The 21,282-nt window shown below is 39.5% G+C and overlaps 1 protein-coding gene across 1 annotated transcript in view; it reads right to left on the bottom strand.

Annotated features, from left to right (window-relative positions):
• Positions 1,538–21,282, bottom strand: part of MAN2A1 (mannosidase alpha class 2A member 1) — a 177,348-nt gene continuing 157,603 nt past the window's right edge. Inside the window, exons 20-22 of the mRNA XM_003123823.6 lie at positions 15,763–15,957; positions 5,887–5,997; positions 1,538–4,326 (exon numbers count right to left, since the gene is read on the bottom strand). Coding sequence (XP_003123871.4) covers positions 4,174–4,326; positions 5,887–5,997; positions 15,763–15,957 — 459 coding nt within the window. The 3' untranslated portion in view covers positions 1,538–4,173. The remainder of the gene's footprint in view (positions 4,327–5,886; positions 5,998–15,762; positions 15,958–21,282) is intronic.

Genomic DNA, 21,282 nt, shown 5'->3' with positions numbered 1-21,282 from the left:
GACAATCTGGAAAAGGTACTCTTTCCACTGGGGTCACTAAGCAGGCTGGATGCAAGTCCGGGTCCACGGGCAGCCACTTCCCATCGAACGCGCTGTCCTTGCCTGAGAATGAGAACAGCTCAGAGGCAAACAAAACAAGAGAAAAGACATCCTGGATGACATCACCTTAGAGCTGGTTCCAGCTGTATTTGAAGTGCTCTCTGTCTACCCTTGCTCCCTAGTTACTGGGAACAATAAATTACCTATTTTTGCTTAGGCCGGTGGACACTGAAGGAGTCTTGTCCATTATAATCTCTCTTCAGCTGTTCTCTATATAGGATATATGGGAACATATATCACATCTACTCACAAGCACCCTGAAAACTTTTTTTTTTTTTTCTTTCTGCACTCATGGCATGTGGAAGTTCCCAGGTCAGGGATCAAATCTGAGCCACAGCTATAACTGAAGCCACAACAGTGATAATGCCAGGTCCTTAACCCACTGAGCCACGAGGGAACTCTTTTACTAGTTTTAATATTCAAGTGATTTTGACATGTTGATAATCAAATATTATAAAGCCAAAAACAATCTTCACTGATAATAAAATTAGTATTTTTATTAATAGGTCTCTAGGTGTTTATAGCTTGGTATATCCATATTACATATGGATTAACCTCTTTACTTTGTAGTTGCCCAAAATAAGTCCAAACTTCCTAGTCAGCATGCCAGGCTAACCCAATCGTACCTCTGAGATATTGATCCCCACCCGCCCCTGCCCTCACCACCTTCCTGGCTCTGGAGGAATGCCTCTAAACGCACTAAGTTGTGGAGTTCCGTCATGGCTCAGTGGTTAATGAACCTGACTGGTATCCACGAGGACACGGGTTTGGTCCCTGGCCTTGCTCAGTGGGTTAAGGATCTGGTGTTGCTCTGAGCTGTGGTGTAGGTCACAGACACAGCTCGGATCTTGCGTTGCTGTGCCTGTGGTATAGGCCCACAGCTACAGCTCTGATTGGACTCCTAGCCTGGAAACCTACATGGGTCAAGGATGTGGCCCAAAAAAGACTAACTAAGTAAATAAATAAATAGAAGCTCTAAGCTGTGTGCTGGGCTGGGCCAGTGGGCTGGCAGACAGTCTCCAGACCCCACTCCCCACTCTTCCTACAAACTTACCTTTCATATTGGCTCAGGTGAACACTCTCAGCTTCATGTCGTAGCTCATTCTCATCTCTGTCCTGGAAGATATGGAATCTGACTACAATCTACCTCTCCTAATTGGTTCAGAAGGTCCCACAGGCATGGCATTACAGGAAGGTTCCTAGACTCCAACCTCAAAGGTGACCCCAAATCCAGGCGTGAAACTCACTGCCAACCCCTGTCCTGTCAGTCATTTGCTCTTTAAAACCCCCTTTTCTAACTAGAGTTGGCCTGAAGAAGGAGCAATTCATACAGGACAGAAAAAAAGAAGAAGCCCTCACTACCTCACCCTACCCCTTAAAATGTTTTACTATATCTTATGTACAAAATAGGACTGAAGAACTACTCTAGAGGACCGTGCACATGATAAGATTTATCTTTTATTAGATATCTTATATTACATATTCCCAAAAAGATATAAAATCTTCCAAGAGAAAATATCAAAACCTATTGATTTCAAGGTAAGCAACATAATCAAAATGAAAGCAAAGTTTTTCATCCAGACAAAGGAATGTGAAACATTTCAGCACAAATACAACAAAGACATGGGGAAGGTAATTACAATGTTTTACAACACATTTTACAGTGTTTTGTTTCAGTCAGTATTTGTAGAAAACAAGGATGCTGAGTTTCAAACACTGCAGTTATAACCCCAAATTAAAAAAAAAAAAAAGCGAGAAAGGAATGAACTACTTGGTCAACGCAGTATCTTCAATAATGAACATAGTAAAACCTAAGCAAACAAATATGCCACTGAGATCACAACTGAAGTACACGATTTTTAGTGTGTGCCAGGGACACTAAATTATTCAATCAGCTCTTGACCACAACCCAGAGCAAAAGCATTCTCTCTTCATTTCCCTGATGATTTATTCTAAAAATAAGAAGCAGAAACTCACTGGTTGAGAGAATTTCAGCTTCACCTGTGAGCAGCAGGTGGCAACACAGTGAAGAAGATCCGGACTGAACATGGGACAGATCCACCGCAAACAACCAGAAGTGGCAAAACCACTGTTATTGCATCAAGATTTTTTTTTTTTTAATTTCAACTGATCAGAAACTGCAGAACAATTAAGCACACCCACTTAAATCACAGAACACAGTGTACTCCTAAAGGAAGGTTTGATATTTAAGATGCAACGAAAATACCGATCTTATTCCTGGGATTTGCTTCTGGTAATCCTAACATCTGTAGATGTTCACAGAAAGGAAACTTTTTTAAAAGTTGTTTATCCCTCCAAAACGAGGAAGGAAACTTACAGTACATGTTTATTGCATGAAATTACTCCCTTGTAATCTTTCCCAACACTAGTATTATATCCTTAATAATTAAAGGCGAGAGACAATTATGAATTTAACATAACAATAATCTTAGGAGCTGCATCTTGACTGAAAATCCAGGTGATAATCAGACGACATGATAAAACAGAAATTATGTTTTATTTCTATATGAAGAAACTGGAATGGTAGGAGGTAAAGTGGAAGTTTAAAATCAGATATTACTTGATCTATGAGTTACCACAAAGAGAACTTTCAGAAGTATATGTAGTCAAGAATCCTTTCTAAGCTAAAACTGAATATTCTAAGTGTGGCTAATGGTGCTTTTATTTTAAATGTCAAGTTAACAATATCCCAAATAAATTTTATCAAAAGTACTGTAATGGCACATAGGTTTAGAACTTCGCTTTGAGGTTAGCACACACAAAAGTTTGGAATTCACTGAACAAACACATTCTTTAATAAGATAAATTATGATGAGCTACATATAAGTGGGATTCCAAACAGGGTCTAGTTTAAAGCATTCTCTTCAAAATGGTTAACTTCTGTGAAAGGGAAACAGTATGTGGATTCTGCATTTACAAAATCCTTGCTTCAAGTTGCAGTCTCCTTGGCAGCAGCATATTTTAGTCAATGATATTTTTCTTCCTTGTTTTGTTTTCTGACATCTCAGTACATTCAAAGAGTCAAAATGTTTAAAGTAACATCACCACAAATTTAATGAAACAGATCAGAATGTGGCCAGCATTGTCAGGCAAAACTTATACAATTTATGTGTCATAGAAAGTACCCACCCTCCCCTTCCCCCCAACCTCGCCCACTCCCTAAACAGTAATACGGACACCAAAAGATTTAACAAGACTTATAAAAAAAATAAGGCACATTTATTTTGATATGGTAATTTTTAAATAGAAAACCCCTTCTTGGAACATCTGTATTCAAATGAGCCATGTAAAAAGACACCTTGTGGTACCTAAGAGAGGTTATGGTACCTATGGAATTGCTTCTTCTATTTTAGCAACAATGGAATAAATTGCACCTATCCCAAGTTGTCAAGTAATGAAAATATGCCTCTTTTTCTACTATTGAATGATTTAAAATCTGCTAATTCTGGAAATACTTACAAAGGATAGGAAGGGAGGGGTTAAGTGGTACGAGTGGTAGAAAAACATGTAAAATCACTGATGTATATTATAAGGGTTGATGGATTGCACTTTTCCATATATTACAACATGTAACATTTTTCTAACATGTATGAATGATTGCAACCATTTTGGCCATTAGCTATTACCCACCAACTTTTTATTCCATTTTGGTAAAAATGGGTCTTTTTGTAAAAGTAATGAAGGGTCGGCAACACGAATACTTACAGCAATCTCTTCACAACCCCCAACACAGATATAATTAGTTAGCATTTAACCTGAGATACGATCTGTTGAGAGGTTGTCTTTAGACATTTCTTCATTTGTTTCATCAATTCATACTGATGTTGATAGTTCATGGAAGGAACTTAAAAAAAAGAACTAGTTTACAGCATGGCTTTTTGTTTTTTTCTTCCCTTACCGCACTGGTTAAAAAAAAAAAAAAAAAAAAAAAAAATCACAGGATTCTTGTCCTCACAGTAGCCAGAAGCTAAAGTAATGTGCTTCTTTATTGCACGTCAAACCAAGAAGCGTGTAAAAGCCAATGCTTGCCAATCCAAATCGGAAAGCCAGGTTTCACCTCAACTGGATTCGGAATGTGCTGATTTCCATGGGACTCAAGCTGATCTCACTTAAATTTCGGGCGTCTGGAGGTGAGTGCATCAAGGATAATGACGAAGGTGTGAGACTTACAACAGTAAACTTGTTAAAAAGTTTCTGTACCAGTATCTAAAAAGTAAATGATAAAAAAAAAAAATTGCATGTTTAGAGCAACTTTAAAGATTAGCAGTGCATCTATATATTCAGCATGAGAAAAAGTGAAATGGCATGTTGGCCTTTCCCTTTTAATAAAAAAAAAAAGAGGGAAGAGGAGGGAAACTAAATACAGCTGTACATTCCTGACATGAAGACTATCCCTGAAGGGAGACCTATGAAACTGGAAACAGGAGAGGGAGGCGTCCTGTGCATTCCATTTCGGTTGCGTGAGCACATACCATGTGCAGCGGCCGCTTGTTCAATAAAAGAAGGGACATCTATGGACCAAGAAGCTTTAAACACATCCATGTCCTCTTTCAGACAATACTTAACACCTAACAGCGGTGCTTTTCCACCATTTCTCCCTGTGCAGGAAGGGTTGGGAGATAGGACACAGGGCACCACAGGGAAGGCCCAGCAAGGCCATGAGTCCTTTGTGGGGGCGGGGGGAAGTGGGGAGTGGGGAGGGAGGCTCTTTGGAAAATACTACCCTTACCCCTGGCAGGTAATTTTAGTATGTCTCTCCAGATTGTATAAGCTTCTTAAGACTCAACATCTTAATGTCTGAATACACATGTTCCCAACCCAATATTCTCACATTGATAATAAGGTAGAGTGCAAATACAATGAAACAAATAACAAAGGTAACAGTGCTTTCTTAGCACCAACCACAGGCAGAGTGAGGCAAAAGAAATGGAGAAGCTTATCTATTCAAGCAGATTTAGGTCTCCCCTACCTTCTTTTCTTTCTTTTTGGATCTTATGCACATACTAATTTCGTAGGCCTGGAAATGAATCTCTTGAGTCTGGTCTATGAGGTTTTGGAGAAGAGCTGGGTCATCTGAGCTGACTTGGTGGAGCAGAACTGTCTGTGTGCTAGAATCGACCCAACTGTCTTCTCTGAGTTACAGGCTGCTCAGTGCCAGAGGTGTAAGACTGGAGGTTCACTTCCTCCCTAGGAGAGGCTTGATGAGAACTGTCAGCAAGACCAACTTGAAGATAAACTGGAAATGCACAGCCAGCAAGCAGTGGTCAACCCAAGGATCTGTTTGATTTGCAAAGTATGGACTTGTACAAATCTTGCTTAATCAGAAGATCTAGCCCCGAGTCTTCCCCCTGGGGAAACAACGAGCTGGAGCTAAGTAAGGCTGCCTTGGGTTTTTTACTATAAAACTAGCCTTAGCCCCTGCAGGGCTTGTGGTTGCCTCTGCTGAACTAGATCACACAAGAGCATGTCTGAGAGAGATGGATAGGGGGGTGGATGAGAAGAAGATGCTTTGCAGGCTGAACATGGAAGAACTGAGAACTGATGAGATGAGGGACTGTCCTCAAATGTGTATGTTTGCCTATGGATTTTCACACTGACAAGGAGAAGAGACTGAGATTTGAGAAAGGGAAACTTGAGCTCATCTGAAGTTGAAGGAAACAAGTCAATGAAGAGGCAAGGAACATCTCAGTGTCAGGAGTATGTACAGAAAGCAAGGATTTCAAAGCATGCTAACCCGGGGCAAGCAAAAACAAGCCTTCTGCTCACCTTTCCCTGGGTAGTGGAACAAAGCAGCCCTGTGTCTCTGTTGGAGAAGTGGCAGTCAAAGCCCCTCCTGTGGAGGATCAAGGCTGCCTCGTTGGAATGCTTGTCGTCCACCTGCAAATGAGCAGATTGTCAACTGACTCTACCGCACACCTGTGATGTGAGCGACCCCCAAGCTACAAATGCCCACTTTATTTAAAAGTGAATTCAGGCAAACCCATGGCCATTCAGGTTCCACACTCACTGTGACCATCCCCTGCAATCCTCCCTCCCCACACGGAGTCAGGTGATATTATGTTCTAAGAGTCCTTGTTAAGTCACTCAGGCCTTGGTTTCTTCCATGGTTCCTAAGCACTTGGGTTTCCTTTTGTCTACATATTCTATACTGTTTTATTTATTTATTTTTAATAAACCCATCAGTTGAATAGAGTATACCTGAATATGGTCCTTATCTGTTCACTGAATTATGTGATGAATCACCCAACTTAAAACTGAAACATGTTTCTTTATTGAATTCTAATTTTTGCTAATTGCATTAACATTTTTAATCTTTAATGTGTTGGTTCATTATTTTTAAATAAGAGACACTCAAATTGAATTAGTTATGCTTATCACTTGCTAAGCCAACCACATTTACTAGTTTGATGTATCATTTAAATTCACATTACAGAAGCTATTCTTCTTGCGCAGGCAAGAAGGAAATCACTAAATATGACAAGTCAGCTACAGGACTCAGCATACAGTTTCCTGCAATAAAATGTCTTACATTCATTTACGTAACAATGTCATGAATAGTTCAAGTCCTTAGATATTAAAAATTACAATTATTTAATATATTTTATATTTCCTAAGCTGGGAAGATGGTTATAATGAACAAAATATATGCACAATCCTTGGAAAAGTTAAGAAATGCAGTTATTCACATGCTGCTTTGTAGTGAGACCGTGAACAGAATTGGTCCCTTTTTCTTTTCTGTGGCCACGGATATGAATTAGCCTGGGTTCTTGACCATCCTCACTAGGGCATAGCATTTTTAATGTGCTATAGAGATATCTTTTCTGAGTAGCTGCCAGCATTCCCACTGCTGATTTGACTTTAATGTTACTGAAACACTTAAAACTGTCCTCATCTCAGATTCTTGGCTGCAATAACCTGTTTTATGACATTTTACACTGGTATTTTGCAGTGGTACTGCTAAGATTTTGTTTAAAGGGAGAGAAGAAAGTCATTTAAGGAATTCTGACTCATCACAGGACCACATGATACACATAGCGAGTTGAAATCATATGATAAAGATTCCTAATGAAATTTTGAACAATTGCACAGTCCCAAAATAGCATGAAAACAGCACATAAGAAAACCCTTTATTTATTCCATACACGAGATCTCCAGAAGGATATTTGTACCAATTATGAAACCTTGGACAGTCCCTTATTCTTCCTAAGCATCAATCTCCTCATTTGTAAAATGGAGCCAACGCATGTCTACCGCCTTCACGGCATTATGATGTGGGTTAAGCCTTGGAAAATACTATATACGGTAGCCCAGTTTATAGGACAGAATGTGTCAGTACAGAAGCTGTAGAAATGAGTAGTTCAAAATCTGGGCTGGGAGTCACACAGCCTAAGATCTGTATCCTAGTTCTGCAATTTACCAACTGCTGATTTCAGCAAAACAGTTTTCCTTTACCATAAAAAAAGAGAGGAAATGAAACAGTATAAGGGGACTTAGCCCAGGGTCTGAAGCATAGGAAGCCCTCAGTATATTATTATTTCTATCAACATCATCTATCAAATAAATTGTGATTATTTTCATAATAGTTACAAATTAAATAATATTCTCATTTAACTTCTCGTTCATGAATTTCCTTTATGGACATCATAACTCTGTAGCTAAGGAATCAGGAAAGCTGCAAATTATATATCAAAATTATAACAGAGTCTTGATTCAAATTCACAGATTACATGATCTCTTTATTTACTCCCAAAGCACTTATCACTATTAACCTAAAGCATTTGGCCATTTTTTTGGGGGGGGGAAGGCACCTGCACATGTGTAAATTCCCGGCCAGGGACTGAACCTATGCCACAGCTAAGGCATAGACACATCTTTAACCCAGCAACTTCCAGCATTTGGCCATTTTAACTCACAAGACCATTCTTTAAAAAACCACTGATAAGCAGGCATTCCTAAAATTCCTGCAACACAATTATTCTTGGAATATGAATATGTAAGGCCTTCAGCGGATTGAAGGTGAGAAAAAAAGTAGGAAGGGAAACATTTTCAGAATTTTGCCATTGAATTCAATAAAAGATTTAAACAAGCAGTGCAAAAGTAGAGATTAAAGTCGGAAAAATTAATTTTCACTGATGGGGAAAAGTTTTACTTTCTCTAAAAATTAAAATTGCATCACTTTTCATAAGAATAAAACACCAACTGAAATGGCAATCATCTTGTGTAATTTTTAAAAAATCAAATATTCATGAAAGTATCAGTTTTCAAGCAAAAAAATACCTGAGGCAAAGCAGCAGTTTTTCAGTCTCCAAGTCTGGCTAGGCATTTTATTTCTAAGAAAACTGTTTTTCAAAGTAGGAAAACTGTGAATTTAACTTGCATATGTATGCAGGAAAACAGATACCTTCCAGTAGTCACAATATATGCTCTAGGAGAATAAACAAATTTTGAAAGACCTCTTTTTATACTCATTAATACGTTAGTAACAACCAGACCTCAGAAGAGTAGGGGAGGGTGGGGAAGAAAACTTACAAATTGTGAAATTGCACCAAGCACTGTACTGGGTGAGTTTCAAATTAAGTGTCTTTGTAAAACAGTTCAGATCACAGTTGGGGCTGAATCCCTGCTTGGATGTTCCAAAGTTACACCAGGAAAATCCACTGTAGAACCTATTTCAGGGAACTTATTTAAACCACTATCTGGCTCCTAGACTAAGCGGTGGGCCTGTGAAATTTTTCCAGTTACTGGCGGAAAAGGGGGAAAGTAATCTAACTTATAAAACAAAGCCATCAGCCTTAGAGAAAACCAGATTGGAAGCAAGGTTTGGTTCCACCTCAAACCAGCTACGTGACTGGGTACATCGCTTAACCTGTGAAAATTCAGGGAACTAGGTTAGACTCACGAAGTGCCCCTTTGAGCATCAGGGCCAACCACCATGGCAGTACCAGTAACTGCAACGTACTTGGACTGAACACTTGCTGTGTGCCAGACCCGGGCAGAACGCTTTTCATGGATTAACTCATTTTGTTTTGCAACAACCTTTGAAGTAGGTGAGGGGGTACACAAGGTGCCTTGCTGTATTTACAGGTTTGGGAACATCCCCTTCACAAAGCACTCCCTTTCACACTCAAGTACCAACTCTCACTTATGTCTCTGCAAGGGCCCTTGGTGATCTTTCCCCACCAAGGGTGGGTGTTTCCTTCTATGGGTGTCCCATTACTACTGCATAGAGAAGAGGAAAATAGGCAGTATATTCCCTCACCTTTTCAGCACTATCACTCTCCTTCTCTTCCCATGCAAGAGGCAGAATGAGGTTCTGCGCGGGGATCTGGAGTCAGACTCGCTGGGGTGGGCCTCCCAGCACCACCAACTACTAGCTGCATGACCTGGAAAAGTTACCCACCATCCCTCGATCAGCTAGTTTCCTCTTGTGTAAGTTGGGGGACAAATGGTGCCTACTTTCAGAGTGTTGTAGTGAGAGGTGTGTAAGGCCCATGGAAAGCACGCAGAGTAACGCCTGACATGGAGACAATTTCAGGTACACTGTTTTGAAAAAATCTGAGGAATTAGTAATCAACTGTATAAGCAATACAAGTCAAAGTGACATCCAGATCTACTCTGGCAGTAAACGTCAACCTTCTCCAATTTATAAAAAAGTGCCAACGTTTTTACTTCATTATTAGTAACGACAGCTCATGACTGAAGGATCACCATTGAGAACCTTTATTTGTCAAGCACTTAGTGCATACTACCTGCCAGATGCTGCTCTTAATGCTTTACAAACATCACCTCATTTAATCCACTCAGAGCATCTCTAAGGTGCGTACTATTACCACTGCCTTGTCACCAGCGAGGAAAACTGAGACTTGGAGAATTAAGTGACTTGCTCAAAGACACCGGGCCAGCAAGTGGAGGGAATGCACCCAAACCCAGGAGGTCTGGCTCCTAAGCCTGTACTTTGACAGCTACAGTCTCCCACTTCCGCTCTAGCTGCAGATTAGTGCTCAGAGACACCTAGCTCGGAGAGGAAAGAAGAAATCACTTTTGACTTACTGCAACAAAGGCTATGAATGAAAGGAGAGCACCTCTCTGATGTGAGGCTGGAAAAAGGGAGTATTTACTTATTAATGTTTAATTTTTTTGTCTTTTTAGGGCTGCACGTGTGGCATATGGAGGTTCCCAGGCTAGCGGTCTAATCGGACCTCCAGCTGCCGGCCTATACCACAGTCACAGCAACGCCAGATGTGAGCCTGCGAGCCTCGTCTGTGACCTACACCAGAGCTCATGGCCAGACCAGATCCTTAACCCACTGAGCAAGTCCAGGGATCAAATCTGCCATCTCATGGTTCCTAGTCAGATTTGTTTCCCCTGCAACACAATGGGAACTCCGGGAAAAGGGAGCATTTAATCAATCTTTCAACAGAGCTAAAACCATGAGTTATCAAAACCTAGTCAGAAAGTAACATATAGAAATGATCATTTCTAGCCATCCACAACCTTCCCATTCATCCACTCATCCCATTTTGAAACAGGATTTAAAGCTATTCTGAAAATTAGACACATGTTGATAGTCTCTCCTAAGATAAAGAAGAGGCAAATGCTCCTATCCCGAGGTGGATGAGAAATCTGCAAATGGGGAGCTGAGCTACTCCTGTCTCACACCAAAGAAACGGGACTTGCTCACTAGTAAAGTGAGGTTCATGAAACCGTACCTCCCAGAGACTGTGGTCAAGGGTGTACGTGCACACATTGTTTGCTGAGGAAGAGAGGGGTCATACCGTTGACCAAATTCTCCAAGAATGTGACCCCATCCTTCTCAGAGGATGTGTAAGCTGTATGTAGATTAAGGCATGGCTAAACACTTGGTGGGAAAATTCCTCTACCTCTCTCAGATTCTTGGAAAATGGCAAACACCAATCATATTTCAGTGCACTCTGGCAGCTGGGAGGGTTAGCGAATCTCATTCTAAGTCCTGAGATAGGAAATAACCAGTAGAAATTCATTTTGCAGGGCACTCATTAAAACGTCAATAACAGTTATCCTGTTTTAATCAACAAGATAGCATGACAGAAAGAAAGGGGAAGGTAAATGCTTGTTCTCAGATATGTATAACTGAGGCCATTTCCCCCCCATAATTTTTACCTTTCCAGAAGCTAGGGTGACCAATAAAGCACCAATCAATTCTTATAAGAAAGGCAAAATAAAGTGAAAACCTTAAATGGCCTCTTATAAGAAAAGGAGGGGGTGCTGTAAACAAGTTGGGAGAGAAAATGTTCAATAAGTGGTGCTGATGTTGAAATGACTGGTTTACAAGTTGTAGGAAATTGTTAAACAAGTCAAAATAAATTTCACGGAGAATAAAGAGTTAAATGTTTCATATATATATATATATAATGTTATATAAACATAAAATGTTTATATATGTTTATATATATAGCGAGAGATCTATGAATAAATAATTAAAATAATGTCTGAGCATGAAATTCATGCAGTGGAAATAATCTGCAAAGCAAGCTGAACTACGCATCATTGTTCAAAAAGCCAAGGCAGAATGGTTCCATGAAGCCTAGCTGAACAGTTCTGACTCGCCCCTGGAATATCAGCATTCCAGGCTGACTCTTTCATTCTAGCCTACAGAACTCTGACTATCATCCATCCTCTCATGAGATTCTCCCAGCATCCTCTCTACCAAGGCTCTCTTCTCCCTTAATCATTACCCTTTCCAGATGACATGGTTTTCCTGTTTAGTGCACTTGAGTGGTACTCCTGCTTCCTAGTTTCAAACCTTTATAGAAGTTTCTTTTTTTTTATCTCGAGCTGTTGATAGTGCAAGAAAAGAGGGTAATAAAGAAATGAGAGCTGGAGGCCAGGCATTTAGGATGTGAAAGTTAAATTCCTAGGCAGTGGCTGGAGCATGCTGGGCTGTACATGCTGTGAGGTAAGGTTTTAAGAGATATCTGTTCCCCGCTTCATCTGAGTACAAATATATGACATTTAATTAGTTTTTTCCAGAAAAAAAAAAATCTATAAAGTAGAAAAGCAAGAGATGCTTATATAAAAACAAACTCATGGGGAGTTCCCTGGTGGTTAGGATTTGGTGCTTTCACTGCTTCGGCCCAGGTTTAATCCTTGGTCTGGGAACTGAGATCCTACATCAAGCCACTCCATGCTGTGGTCAAAAACAAAAAGCAAAAAACAAAACAAAACAAAAAAACCCCAAAAAACCTCATCTACCAATATAGAACAATTTCTGAAAAACTGGATTCTGAGGAACAGATTTAGTAAGTCTTAAAAAGTCAAATCCTATTCCTCTGAGGCCCTGTGCAGCACCCAGATTTAGAAGACCTGGGTGTGGGTTCCGATTCTACCATTTACTGCTGGGTAGTTTTATTTTAATCATTTAATCTCTCTAGCCTTTACTCTTCATTCCAATTTAATAAGTGGAGAAAACTCAGCAATATTTCTAGAATCATGAGGAGAGGTTTTTCAAAATTACTGAGTTATTTTTGTCTTTCTTTGAGTGTAACCATGGAATTATACTTCACTCCTTTTAAGTACCAAGCTTTCTTTCAGTCAATGTCTCTATCAGACTTCCTTCAAGGCTTATTTTCCTTGAGTTCCCATTGTGGCTCAGTGGAAATGAATATGATTATTAACCATGGGAACGCAAGTTCAATCCCTGGCCTCGCACAGTGGCTTGAGGATCCAGTGTTGCCATGAGCTGTGGTGTAGGCCGGCGCTACAGCTCTAATTTGACTCCTAGCCTGGGAATCTCCACATGCCTCGAGTACGGCCCTAAAAAGCCAAACAAAAAACAAATAAACAAACAAAAAAGCATTACTTTCCTATTATCAGAGGTTAGGGGATAGAGAGCAATTTTTAAAGAATCCCCTAAGTTTTCAAACAACTGTTAGAAATAAGTGTTAACAAGGAGTTGTCTTGTGGTACAGCTGGTTAAGTGTCCAACATTGCTGCTGTCGTGGTGTGGGTTTGATCCCTGGCCCAGGAACTTCTGTATGCAGTGGATATGGCCCCCAAAAAGTCCAGAGAGAATGTATAATGTTTTGGGATGGAAATGCTATAAAACTGGGTTGTGATGATCACTGTACAACTATAAATGTAATAAAATTCATTGAGAAACTTAAAAAAAAAAAAACAAGAAAAAACAAGAAAAAAGGAAATATGTGCTAATAGTCAAAGACTAACACAAAACTGGTACCAACTGATAGGAAAATGCAACACAACCCTAAATATTTCATTCTGCTCATGTGGTTAGGCATTAACCTATGCCTCTGGTTAGGCATTTCAATCTTTATTCTTCCTGATCAAATTGTTAAATTGCTTTCTATCGTCTCTGCTAAAACCCTAGTTTGCACCTGAGGTCGCATGTATCAAGACAGCAGTGTGTATCTACAAAGCACTTCTGTTTTCAAAGGGCTCTAACAGTCTTATTTCATGCTTCTCACACTAGGCCTGAAGCAGGCGTGTGATATCAGGCTCATCTCATAAATGGGAGCTGAGGCTGCAGTCATGCAGCTGACAGGGAGTGAAGGTGTTCCACCTGTTCACAGGTGAGAAGGGCAATGGGAAGCCAGGTGGCCACAGCCAGTGGAGGCCAGACTGCAGAGGGCCTGACTGCCCCTGAGTCTGAACCAGTTCAGTAGGCAACAGGATTTTTCATCCAGAAAGCGATTAGATTTATATGACAGGAAGAGAGCCAGTAGAAGGAAGAATGAAAGGAACAGCTAACCAAAAAAAGAGGTCATCTGGAACACAAGCAGATTGTGTTCTTGGATTGTAGAGGGTAAAACCCTACACTCACCGATTCCAGAGTCAGCTGGGGCTGCTTTCAGAAAACCACCACGGGAAAGAATCATCTAGAAGTGAAGCTAAGGTATAGCTAAGGTCCTTCAGCTGGTTTACACTCTTTACCATCCTGTCCAGGCCTGGTGGTGGCAGCCTGAGGCTCAGAACCTTTGGTACCCTCCACTCTATCCTTTCATTCTCTTTAGTCCACGAGTTAATGACAGGTTTCCTGAGAGAGTCCACCATCTCTAGTGTATTCTTTTCACGTTAAAGGAGACCCACAAAAGACCATAGCAGAATCTTAGAACACTCAAAAGCATCACTTGTCAACAAATTATTACCAAGCCCCTACTAGGTGCGGGCTCTTTTCTGGGCAGAGGGATAAAGCAAAGCATCAAAAAAAAAAAAAAAAGGCCCAGGTCTCAGTAAGCTTCCATTCTGACCAATACAGTATCTCTTTGTCTGTCATGCTTCCTGACCACTTTACCCCCAGAAATCCGGACAAGTCTTTTATTCCCTGACCTTCTTCAGATATTTACTGCCTTATCTATCACCTTTTCTGCAAGGCCTTCTCCAAACACCCTATTCAAATCACCTTCTAGAATTGCCCTTCCCTCCTTTTTTCCTTTCATAATAACACCTATCACTAACATATCGTTCCCTTATTTTTTCATCTTTCATTATTTTTTCTCCTCCCACAAGAATCACAGCTCCGGAAGGGCAGGGACTCTTGTCTGTTTAGTCCATGACTGTACCCCTAGTGTCTTTAGGAGTAACTGACACCTAGCAGGCATGAAATAAATCCTGTGAGCAAACAAGGCCTTTTGACACTGAGATACAAACACAGGCCTCTAACAATCACTTGTATTCATTATTACTAGTCATATGAATTTTCTTACATAGTCAGACATAAGTTCTTCATCTTGGACATAGAGTTTTAAAGCCCTAAATATCCAAATTTGTAGGCACTGATTCTTCCTTTTTTGGTGCACTTCAGTTCTTTGTTCTTAAGCTAAACATTTTTTTCTACTCACTCTATCTTCTTTTCACACTTAGACTGTTTATTAAAAGATACTTCCCATAGAATCCATAACCACTTACTACTTCCAACTAAGTGTATGTCAATTCACAATATCAACATAGCTCTGCAACATATAAAAATGAAGACAAATGTCTAATCTTTTATTCTTTTCAAAGTAGCCTCAGATTTTAAAAGCAGGCAAATAAGTAAATTCAAGCAATTCAATGTAATTAAAAATCCACACCTAATAAAAACTTCCCTTGGCTCTTCTTCCTCTAATATACCTTTATATTTCTCCTGAAGAGTTGGTTTCTTACTGAAAAGATTTGAGTTTTTTTTTTTTTTTTTTTTTGGACATTTGTATTTCTAGGAGAAAAGATATGAATGTACAAAGCCTCTGGTACAGAAATAATTAAACATTATGCTTTCTATTTCTCTAACTCCTGTGAAACACTGGCTAACAAGGAGAAACAAAAGGAAACTGCCAGTACAGCTGATCTTAAGGCCTGGTTTTCTCACCCACTAATTATGTGACCTGAGGCCAGCTTCAGCTTCCTTGTCTGTAAAATGAAGCTGATATTCCCTGACCTGCTCACCATACAAAACTTTTCGGAGAATAAAATAAGTTAGTCTTCGGACATGCTCTAAACTACACAGCAACAGTCAAATGAAAAGTATAATGATGTTGCCTAAAGGGGATGTCCTCTTAATTACTCCTCAAAGCACAGTAAAACCTACAGCATTTCTTTTTTCTTCCCACCCCCTATACGACGTATAGTATAAAAAGTCATTTTTTATAGATATATTTTGAGATATACCTTTGACTGTATAGTCCTCAGATTAACCAGATGAATGTCACATGGCAAAGATGACATTAATGGAGAGAATTCACCCAGCAGCTGAAGGGTGGGCACAGGGACCTTTTCTGTCATTGGAAAGACAGGATGATTCAGGAAAGAAGAAGTTATGTGGCTAAGGAGGGAAGGATAACTGACCGACTTCTTTTCTTCTTCCTAGTAAGAAAAACAAAATTGCTTAAGAGTTATGTGCTTACAGTTCTTATCATGTTAATTGAATGACCAGACAGGGCTTAAGGAGGAAAGAAATACAAAAATATATGCGTACTCTAGTTTCATTCTATTTTATAAATAAGTCTTAGAAAATGCACAGTGGATTACCACATGCAGTTCTAAACGATACAAGAAAACAATATCGACTTAATGCTCATGTGTAGAAATAGGTCTTTCCCATTGCTTTAAAACTAAACATCCTGACGACATTCTCCACAAACATTTTAGGACAGGGTACAACTTTTATGGAAATTCTGTCTCAATCTACCACAGGACTCTCAAAGTCGATGGGTTGGGACATTCAAATACCACATACATTATCAAATATTATCCCTTTTCCTCAGGTTTTATCCATTATATTCTCATGGATTCACTTATACACTTGATTAGACTGTTACATATTGATCCAAAGCTGTGTTCTATAAATAATATCCAATAATAGGATTAAAAAAAAAAACTCAGGATACATAAGGTCTGAAAATAACACAGGTAGCATATCCTGATCATCTGCTTTCTTTAAATTTGGTAAAATCATTATCAGTTGCTTCACTTTATTCTAAAAATAGGAACTAGTACATGTGTGAAAGAATAGCTATCACACATTTTCAAATATTAAGTAAGTCTACTAAGACTGGGGATATACATATGGAGATAACATATACAATTAATTAAATCAATGACTAAGTAGAACCTTTAACCAGTAATACCTAAGGTGTAAAAGCAGACACAGAAAAGCATTAAGAAGAAAGCATAATTCACGTAGAAATGTCTGATCACCAACAACGACTGGAGAAAATTTAATTTTGTATCTCAGTTTTGGAAATGACTTTTTTCACTGATATCTTCTGATTTTGCATCCTTTTTAAAACAGAGGGCTCAAATAAAAGGCTTGGCTACTTATCTGTGAGAGAAGACAAAATTTATAGAAGATACAGAGCTTAAAATTCAGAATGTCAGATTAGCATTGAAGTGAGGGTGTTAGCAAAGAGTGCCAGCAGCAAACTGTATGTCATTATAATTCAGACCATGGAGAGAAAGAGAAAAAAAATTTTTTTTAAAGGCAACAGAGGCACACTACACTATTAAGATACTGACAAAAAATATTGGGTATGAAAAGAGTTGTTAAAAAAAGTATCCATTCCATATCCTTTTTAAAAGGAAAGAGTAAATAAGCATACACAATAATATTCTTCAACAATATTGAAATTTAATGCAGCTTGTAGTAACATGAACAGAGCAAGAACATTTTCAACAAGATGCTTTAAATGTACTCAAAGATCAAAGGACTTCATAATCTAGGTCAGGATTGCCAACAAAATCACTTTTAACTAATAAAAGATAAAAGATGCTTACAGAAAGGAAAACACCTGCCTTATCAGATTCAGGAGGCATTAAGTCCATTCTAGGTCAAGGAACATTCAGAAAAAGCTCTCTGGCATTGTTTTGTGCTACAGAGGAATCCCTGGACACATCAGGGAAGAGGCAGGGTACTTCTGGGCAGATTATCTATACCTTAGAGGTACTAATGGGCATATTTACCATTTTCCCAACTCAGTTCTCCTGACCCTCAGTGCTTCCCCCAGATTGACCATATATCAGAATGGCTTGGAAAGCTTTCCTAAAACACAGATCCCTGAACCCAAGCCCAGATCTGCTGAACCAGAGTATCCAGAAGTGGGACCCTGGGAAGGTAAAGTTAAAAGCTCCCAGGTAACTGTCACATGGTCAGTCCCACACTGCTCTGCTGACCTGTGCTAGGAACTGCCACCCCAGACATCCTCCCAATCTTTTAGGGAAATAAATCAGAGCTCCCTCTGGAATCAGAAGTATGAGCCTCACCCTTTAACTAATTTTGGACTGGAAAAAAGATGCAGACTTAAAAACATGTTAAAGTCTTGTCAAAGGATACTATGCCATGAATGAAAGCACCTGAGCACTCAAGAACTGTGCCATATTTATTGTCTCCTAAGCAAGATAAGGAAGAGAACTTAATGGAAGAGTTGTGGTCTGGTGCCAGAAGAGCTCTGTGAGCCAGTAACCTATCGACACTGGCCAGGCTGGGTGAGACAGAGTCTCAGGGAAAGTGTATCATTCACACACTTTAACACATTTATAGCAACAGGCAGCTCAACATGATATTTAACTGTGCAACCATCACTATTTTGACTAATCTCCTAGAAAGGTAATCTTTTAACTATAACTCTGACGATAAATCCAAAGACTATAAAACATATTTGCTATAGGAAATCTTACACGTTTGAGCTATAAATGAATTCTTCAGCCTTATAGTAATGAATATATTATTATAAACATTGTTTGGCTTCTTGTAGGTTGGAGGGTTGCTCATTGTACAAGTTTGGCTTTTTCCTCACAGCCTGCTTGAACTGAACCAGCGTTTCTAAGTACCTTCTAATCCAAACCACATCATGCTGAGGTCTTCTCCACTGGGTTTCAGCCCTTATATTATAAGTCAGAACTTCCCACCAGGCTCCTCGGTGCCCTTCATTAAGCCCACATGAGTTATCTGATCCTTAAACATCAAAAGTTTCCATTTCTTCTACATCAAATGTTGCTAACTTATTAAGATAGTAAGAGATCATTTTTTTTAGTCACCTTTGTTTACTCAGGATGACCTGACACCTGGTGAGAACTTGATGTCTGTTGATGATTAAATGATTTATAAATTATTAAGTTAACAAGCAATGCAATATAAATAAGGGAGAATACTACTGTAGGGGAAAGGATAGGGTAAAAAGACAAAAGCGGGAGAAGGTGAGAGAATGAACGAAAATATATAGACTTATGAGATTTAGAGATTTAGATATCAATACAATCTAGCACAGAGCTGAAACCTGGCAACATGTGGGCCAAATTTGCCTATTTAGATATGTTTTGGTAGTTTTGCATGGTATTCAAAAGTTATTGGTTTTTCAGCTACCTCTCAAAAAAAAAAAAAAACAAACACAACAACAACAAGCAATTTCACATTAAAATCATCAAAAACATCAATAATAACAAAAACTCCCCCAAATAGATAACTGGTTTTTTACCCCCAAAAGTGGAAACTGAAGTCACACTGGACTCCCGCATTCCCACATGGAAACAATCACGTGGAGCCGAGTTGTGGCTCTGAAGTGGGTATGTGTCCATCCTTGTGCTCACCACAGACTCCCTGATCCCCTGATTTAAGCCTCTGCTCTTAAACCTGATCACCCTCCCTCAGGCCATCGCTTCCCTGAGCTCTGTCAGCATTTGGGTTGTTCATCCGGTCTCTCCCTACTTCCTCTCTGTATATGTAAAGAACTGGTATCCAGAGGAAAAACGACACAGTCGTAACATTTGAACACTGTTAACTGTGCTGTCATTCCTAGTTCAACGACCTCTTTACTTCAGCAGTCAACAACAGGAAGGCAGGAGGAAGCAAGGGTCAAAGTCATAAATCCTCAAAGGTCACTGCTGATGAGATAATTCCTATTTCCCACTTCTGCTGCCCTCTGAGCACTGTTGCCGTGGACCACAGTCAACCTCCACAGCCACAGTCCTCTACTGGGAATCTAGACTTCCAGCAAATATTTATCATTCCAGTCTTGTTCTCACTGCCCCTCTGCACAATGCTTGAAAACAGGATGCATTTCCATTCAGTTATCCTGGATTATTCCCGTCGGGCTTGAGCAGGCTCAAGGGTTCCTACTAAAATGCCTTCCTTTCCAGGGAGTGTTTCCTCATCTCAGTTTCTACCATTGATATTTTTAGTCATTAGCCTGACCTGAAAATAAAAATAATTTCTAGAAAATTTAAGTGATATATAATATGTAACACTTATTAGTCAAATGTCTTTTTAATCAATTTCACTAAAAATTAAAACTTATTTTTTCTTCTCTAGTTCATTTTTTAAAAAGAAACTATTGATTGAAGCTCAAGAATCTATAGCTGAGCAAAAAAAAATTAAACCAACCCAAGATTAAAAAACTCTGAGTCAAATTTAAATCAATTACTATCCAAAGAGTTTTGAATGAGAATAAACACATTATTTAACTTCTAAGTGAAAGCTTTATAGATCTGACATGAAAATTCTTATTGCCATAGTTAAGAGAAGTCTTGTAAATTAGTGTCTATATAGAGAGAAAAATCATAAAAGCCAGAAACATTTCAGGAGGAGTAAAAGATAGTAACTGTCAGCACTCAGACAATAAGTTTTGTATGCAGTTTTAGTCCTAAAGCTAAGCTATCTTGTCAGTAATTGATTTAAACCATGAGTCCCAAGAACTGGTATAAATCTTGACATCTAAAATGGGTATTAAAAATCTTTTTCCTAAAAGAGTCTAAACACTGGATGAATTCTTTGCCTTAATTAGCTACTGCTATTTCATTCAATCAACTAGTATTTTATTTACAGAATGTCTACCACAGGCCAGGAGGCCCTGTGGAGCACATGAAAATGAAATAGACAAGTCCCTAGAACCTAATAGGGGTTATAGAACATGCATCTGGTGACAAGGCAGTGAGCAGTAACTGTGGTAAATACAGTGTGCAATGTACTATCACAGTTCATTCATTTGTGCATGTGTGTATTCATTGATACAACATACACTGTGTATTTGTTCTGCTAGGAACATACTAGAAGCAGACAGAGACACAGCCCTTACTCCCAGGGAGTATATGGTCCAAAGGAGGAGAAAGACAATTGATCACATAATCACACACACACGAAGGAGAGATGCCTGGTTCTGGGGGAGCACAGGAGGGGATGTGACCTGGTCAGACTGATGCAGTTGATGAAGTGGGCTCTGACTGAGAGTCCCTGGGCAGAGAGACTGAAAAGGTATGTGCAAAGATGCTGTGAGGATAGCATGTGGGGGGCTTATGATGGAAAGGAAATAAGCTGGCCCAGAGCAGAAACAGGGAGAGCTCTGCTGGATAAGGAATGGGAATGGGCGGGGCCCATGCTATGAGGAAGGAGCTTTGCAGGCTGTGCTAAGGATCTGGCTTTTTTTTTTTTTTTTTTTTTGTCTTTTGACTTTTTAGGGCTGCACCCATGGCATATGGAGGTTCCCAGGCTAGGGGTCCAATTGGAGCTGTAGCTGCCAGCCTTCGCCACAGTCACAGCAACGCCAGATCTGAGCTGCATTTGCGACCTACACCACAGCTCATGGCAATGCCAGATCCTTAACCCACTGAGCAAGGCCAAGGATTGAACCCACAACCTCATGGTTCCTAGTTGGATTCATTCACGCTGTGCCATGATGGAAGTTCCCAGGATCTAGCTTT

Source organism: Sus scrofa, chromosome 2 (assembly GCF_000003025.6).
Source record: "Sus scrofa isolate TJ Tabasco breed Duroc chromosome 2, Sscrofa11.1, whole genome shotgun sequence".
Taxonomy (NCBI): Eukaryota; Metazoa; Chordata; class Mammalia; order Artiodactyla; family Suidae; genus Sus; species Sus scrofa.
This window is presented reverse-complemented; position numbering and strand designations above follow the sequence as displayed.